General features: G+C 40.6%; 1 protein-coding gene across 5 annotated transcripts in view; it reads left to right on the top strand.

Annotated features, from left to right (window-relative positions):
- The first annotated feature begins 354 nt into the window (after nucleotides 1–354).
- Nucleotides 355–6781, top strand: part of LOC104950678 (PDZ and LIM domain protein 5-like) — a 39157-nt gene continuing 32730 nt past the window's right edge. For 2 of the 5 annotated variants that reach the window (XM_010777230.1, XM_010777227.1), the window contains exons 1-2: nucleotides 356–466; nucleotides 5584–5689. In XM_010777230.1, the coding sequence (XP_010775532.1) occupies nucleotides 5591–5689 (99 nt within the window). In that variant the 5' untranslated portion in view covers nucleotides 356–466; nucleotides 5584–5590. Of the gene's footprint in view, nucleotides 467–5583; nucleotides 5690–6781 lie in introns of all 5 variants that reach the window. The other 3 variants (XM_010777228.1, XM_010777231.1, XM_010777229.1) reach the window with 3 other exon arrangements.

Here is a 6781-nt window from a genome sequence, read left to right as displayed (position 1 = left end):
TACTTCTAATTTTACTAGAGTACAAAATCTGAGTACTTCTCCCAAGTTAATGTATTCAATCACAACAAACTCATTTGTTTGACATGTTCACAAAGAGATCGAGATCTTTCGTAGTGATTTCGTCAGTTTTGCATTTTGTGGCCAGGTATGACCTCAGGAGGGCTTGCAGGCTAAGCTTCACCTGAGCCGTCAACAAAGGGACACTTTGGGAGTTCACTCTTCAGCCTCACCTTTTCTGTCCCACGGTCTGACATGCCCATGCCTGCCGCTGTGTGTTCACAGAGAAAGCTCACACACTCACTCACACACACCCACACACACGCTGCTGTGAGCCCTCCTACCGGCAGCCAGATGGGGCTGGATTATATGCGGAAGCTTCAGTTCCGCTCAGTCCAGTTGACTCCGAGAACAGACGGACTAAAGTCACGCTTCTCCCTCCGCACCAGACCCGGCTTCACAAGGCAAGGTGAGTCCGGTACATCTGACAACTTCTCACAGATAGCGGTCCAGGGGAAGCCACTGCTTGTGTTACCGTTATATTTAACTGCTTTATGTGCTACAAAGTTGCAATTAAATGAACATATGGCATACGAAATATTTAGGCATTAGTTAAAAAAACACGATTTGTTACGCTGCTCCTAACACAGTAACAGGTTTGTTTTACTTACAAACAAGTTGGTTTAAAGTTTATAAGAAAAGTGCACTATTAATGTCAGACATGTGTTTTATGTCACACCCACTGACTGAGGCAACCAAATACACATTAAATGTCAGCTTCCGTGAAAAAAAAAACAAGGAGTGCTGGACTTTAATGACGCTAATGTGTGCTCCCTAAAGTAAACACACGACTGATGGTGGTGACCTAGGGAGTTATCACTTTCTCTAAAGTCTACAACTAAAGCAAAATATTGTGTTAGAGAATTACCCCTAGAACTTATAGTATATTTATTGGTCTACTCTAGACTGACACGCTGAGGTAGCCTACTTAAAGCCTGCCCTAGGCATTTAAAGAGTATATATGTTATGCATTCTGAATGTAAGAAAGTGTTAAATGGGACAAGAGTTGCTTTCAGACCAAACATGTATAATCAGCTGGTGTACAGAAAGTGTCCAATAAATTCAGGTTGGTGCAAGTTGTCCCAATGGGCCTTTATGTGACTTTCAATCAGTTGTTTTTTAAATTTTAATTTTTTACATAAGAAAATATTTTCACAGTAGGCCTATGTGCTACATTGACTAATGATCAGATATTTCTTGTCTTGTATTGACAAGTTAAAGTGGATGTCATAGACAGCCCACTACAGTACATTGTGAGAACACTCAGTGAGTCAATGTCCTGTCCTGCAATGATGTCACCTGGCAACACATTGTCTCCTGAAACATTGTGAAATGAGCATGACGTCTAAAGAGGCCAGTCTACACTCTATCTACACCATAACCAAGATAACTGTTTTCTTCCCAATACTTAATAATTACTTTAATGAAACATCTGTATTTGGCACATGCAGTAGAAAGGGCATGGAGTTCAGGCTTTTAAATGGCAGTAAAGCACAACCCTGTCGAACCCTATTTGATTCCCAATTACTGTAATAGAGCTTTTCTCCTATGAGGCAATATTTGTCTAATCCAACCATGACTAGAAAGCCGCACTGAATTGCAATTTTTATTCTATTTTGTAAATCTACCTACAAATTAGATCAAGCAAGTTAAACTAACATCTACACAAATGTATAAATGTATGATAACACAGTAGGCAGGCCTCATGTGTGCTGCGCTGAAAGGATTGTGTTGTTATCTTGTTTTTGGTGTGAATGTGCTGAAATATTGGGCATAAAAAAGTGCCATTATGACAGGAACTTATAAGATAAGGCCGAAGTAGAAAATACCCAGATGTATACAGGCTTAGAGAAGTGTTGATGTGATTGCTGGTGATAAAACGCTTTTTGCACGACTGCTTTTCCCTCGGTGAGGGTTGGGAACACTGAAAGGTGTGTCTGCTCATGTCTATGCCTGATATCATTATGGATTGCAAAACAAGCAGGGACATGAGATGAGCTAATGTTTTTTTCTTCCTTATTAGGGAATGAAATGCAACTGAAATGTGGGTATGATTTGTGTGTGATCCACATTTTTCTATCAGCATTTTATGTAGCTTTTTTTCTGAAATGCCCCAGTTGGCTGGCTATGAAATGTAATACAGAAACAATCTCTTGGGAACAACTGACATAGTTAACAGAGCTATGCAATGCTTTGTATTCCTTAAGGGCTGTTTTGAACAATGACCTCAAGATTTGTGTCCTGAAGAAATGTGAATAAAACGTATAGTATCTATGTCTATAATAACTTTTGTACTAACACCCCTTAACATTAAATGAGCGTTAGCATTAGCAGTTAAGGGGTGTATATTTTAATGAAATTCTAAGCAAGGCCTGCAACAGTTTGAAAGATGTCACTAAGTTCCATATATTGAGGTTAGGACATCACCTACATTTGCTTTCACATCTGAAATGTGTACTCTATCTCTGTTTTAACAGTTGTTCAAAGATGTGTCTCAAATAATGCAATATGATGAGTACAAACAGAGTGAGTGTAATTGATTGGTGATAATGGATGTGGGTTAGGTCTTGTAAATTCCCCAAAAATAAACGTCTTGGCTCACATCGACCCTCGATCACCTTGAAGAGGGAGACAGCAGTCTATAAGTAGTTTATTTCTTATTATAGACCTGCATATTCTCCATGTGGCCATGGTGTACTCTAGTTTGATTCTGAGAGTGTGTTGTATAAATAGTAGAGCTATGTGCTCTTTGTTTTCCAGGTGTTCAAGTCCTCACGATCATTTTCACGCATGATTTTATTTTCCAACCGCCCTCATGCCTTCTGTGTGGCTTAGTTGCTGGCTTCTTTGAAGAGCCCGTTCCCCTCCGGGAATTATGATGAGTCAGTTTGTTGGCCAACCCTCTGATCTGACGTGTGTCTCGTACAAGGACCAGGTGATGGTCTGCAGCAGGTGGTGCTGGGTCCCTGAGGGAATTTGTGTGACAGCAGCATGACTTACAACCTGAGAATGGCATGCCTCTGGGATGACAAGGCATTATTATTCATGAAATACTGATCAGGAAAATGTGTTTTCTCTGCAGTGCCAAGTGCACAAAAGTAATAGTTGAATCTTGAATTGCTTTGTTTAAGGATGGACTATGTGAGGAAAACGTGATATCATTTTTACTGAAGCTAGAAATAAAAGAGCAGTAGATATTCAAATTGTACGGCACCAAATGATAGCTATACTTTAATGCCTCTATTCACCCCTCTATTCATTCATTAGTTTAGCAGAAATGTCAGATGTTTAGTTCTTTACAACATAATTATTTGGTTCTCAGTTTCTTTCTAAAATTCAATTTGATTGCCACTAACATTACATCAGTGTTAGACTTGGCTTTGATCCTACATTTCACTTTTTTCCAAGTGATTGCAGTGTACTGTTTGTGACATAGGGCTTGTGGGTCAGCCTTTGATGTTATGTTTTTATGGCCACATTCACCCTTCCTGTTGTGCAGGGCAGAGGTGATATATTTCCACATGATCTGTTTCTTTCTGAACGTTCTGCAAATATGGTACACCAATTTCCCCAATCATTAACCTAATACATTTAATAATGCACTAAATGTAAGCATGTGACTGTACTTAACCTCAATTTAGCTTCTAATAAATAGCTTTCAGCTTCAAATTTTCAGTGGAAAAGGAATGCATGACAGGCAGGGCTTCAACCAGTGAAACTTAATAGTGCATGAAATATTTTACTGGACCAAATAGTCTTCGCGTTGTCTCACTTTTGGAACTGTCCATCTGATTTGAATGCACACATGTATAATCAGGATATGGTATTGGTATCCATCCATGAGGTAATGTAGATGATGGTGCATTTGGCCATTGAGACGTTGGCAAACCTTCTCTCCAATGAAACGTAGAGTTGGCAGTTGAGATGTATCAAGTCTATGACCATCTAGGGTGTGTCGAGCATTTATGCTGCTGCATTCACAGAAAATCAGCAGGCTGAGCCAAAAATGCAAGACCTACATTCATTTTCAAGTGGGTAATATGTTGATGTGCGGATTGCATGGGTTACCCACTGTGAAAAGTTAAAAACAGAGCCGTCTTTTGGAGAAATCATCCTGATGTCATGCTGCGGTAGCATGGCCAATCACGTAACCAGCTGTCCAGATCTGTACAACCCTGCCATGAGGGAGTACAAACGCAGTAATCTTTGTGAAATGACTTGGCATTCATTGTCCCACAAATGTACCATTTAATTGACACTCCCACACACCGTTGCACAACCCTTAGCTAATTGCCGCAACGCCTGATTTGGTTTGAATGCAGACAGACAGTCGCCTGAGGAAAGGTTAATGCTCACTCTGTTATATATTAGGGATAAACAGATATTTTTGCCGGATGTGCTTACGACATATTTTATATAACGTCTTTTTTTCTAAAGACCATTTCTCAACACCAGGAATCAATTTTAAGGATGATACAGGTACAGGACTGTTCACTAGGCTTTGCCTTATTGAAACGATGAATACCAAAGGGAGCCAAGTCTTTTGGAAAAAGGAGATACAATGCCTTTGCCTACCAATGCATCATTTAAAAATGCTGAAGTTGCCACTGGTTTGATTGTTTTACCCCTTATGTATTGTAAGGACAATAATAATAATAATAATAATCTATCTACAATAGGCTGACAGTACCTCCATAATGCCAATTCATTTTTTAATATAGTTTGTTTTCTCAGTCTGGCTACCTTTTGTCAGAAAATCATTTTCTCAAGCATTGGGTTCAATGAGAGGACACGGAGATCATGGGTCCAAAGTGCAGCTCCAGAGTCACTGATCTGAGATTATTCTAGATAAACAAAGGGTAGTCAATGCTAACACTAAATATCCCTGAGTTGTCCTTGTTTATTTTTTTCAGACTACCTTTGTGTTGCTTATTACAAGTCACACTCATTTGCTTGAGGATGTGCATTTTCATTAGCAATAGCAATGTGGCAACCCTTGTAGTCGAGCCCTGTGCTGTATATGATATATGACAGACTCAGTAATATCCCTATCGTAAATGGCATTGCCTAGGACAAAGCTTTAGAAAAGGACTATTAATAGACAGTTGTTCTTGAATCTAAATAGTTTCACTGTAATCAAATGTAAGCTAGTAGCCCAAAAAGGTCTGGTTATATGTTATTGGATGACAAAAAATAAATAATTATAACACACAATGATGAAAAACATACCTGGTATACCTTTGAATCTACAGTACACTCGTCATAGGAATGCTTTTCTTCAGGTCAAATAGAATATCCGTTTACAGTGCACTGACTTGAACACACTAAGTTGGCTGCACAACAACTATGAACTACGTGACACACAGTTTGTTTACATACTCATTTCCCGTTTTTCTCTTCCTTATTGTTGTGTTATCTCTGTCAGGGATTTTTCCAGTGTGGATTTAGACTCTTGGTGTTTTATATCCCTCTAAATATTGGTTCATGCCCTATCAAAAGTAAAAATATCTTTTCTTTTGTGTCTAGGTGAATCATGAGCAGCAGCTACAGCGTCTCACTAGCTGGCCCCGCCCCCTGGGGCTTCAGACTGCAAGGAGGGAAGGACTTCTGTCTCCCCCTCACCATCTCACGGGTGAGTGGAACATGCACACAAAATACTCATGTTCCCTTCACTCCATGACTGCCACCTCTGAGGCATGCAGTACAGGCTCGTGATGCCATTTGACTCGTCGGTGATGAAAGTGCGTGTGCCATTCATCTCCTGTGTGACAGTCATTGCTGGATTTAGACACCTTCCCTAAAAGCTCACGGGCTCTGTCACTCAATCCCTCACAGTCATGACCTACCTCAGACTATTGTCATAATAATATTACATAACTGAATCGTAACCACACTATCCGTCAATTAAGAAAACTCCCTAGCATTTCCCAGACGGTCATTGAGGGTATATTTTGGAGATTAAGCTGATAGCTGTTAGCGGCTGCTGTCATTTTGGTCATCAGATGAGGGATGATGCAAAGTGTTCTGGCCTTTCTCGCTGTCTTAAAGGTCCCATGTCCATTTCCACTGATCATAATTCCATTGTTGAGGTATACTAAAATAGAAAAATACTGTGCAATTTTCCAAACTCACATTGGTTTCGCATACAGCATCTCTGTAAAGTATGTGTATTCAGCAGTATTCACTTTCTCCACTAAACGGCTCGCTGCAGCTCCCCCCCCCTCCCTGTGAGCCCAGTGTGCTCTGATTGGTCGGTACGTTGTGAATCGCGCTGAGCTCCGTGGAGGTGTGATTTCCTTGTTTAGCGATACACAGCCAAACACAGCCAAACTCAACCTGAACACACACAAAGTCACAGCCGAAATAAAAACAATAAGTGTGGCTTGATATTGAGTAAGAAAAAGGTTTATAGGTTGATAAACGCTGTGAGAATGGGTCTGCAGAGAGAATTTCGCCGCGATCCCAACTATCTGTTATCAGCCTGCAGCCAGGGAGGAGAGATCAGCAGAGCTGCATGCACTGGGTGTGTGTATGAGGAAGTCCGTGGATTGGTCAATTTGGACCAATCAGCGGGGGCTTAACGTAACGGCTCCTCGGACGTAACGTAACGGCTCCACGGATTGCCTATTAGAAATCCAAATGGGTATGACATTTCACCAAGCCGAGGCGTGTTGGAGAGGTTTTCTGTGTAGAGTTTTACTCGCATACAGGGTGACTTTGAGGG

This window comes from Notothenia coriiceps, unplaced genomic scaffold (assembly GCF_000735185.1).
Source record: "Notothenia coriiceps isolate Sejong01 unplaced genomic scaffold, NC01 NC01_scaffold00017874, whole genome shotgun sequence".
NCBI classification, from domain to species: domain Eukaryota; kingdom Metazoa; phylum Chordata; class Actinopteri; order Perciformes; family Nototheniidae; genus Notothenia; species Notothenia coriiceps.
This window is presented reverse-complemented; position numbering and strand designations above follow the sequence as displayed.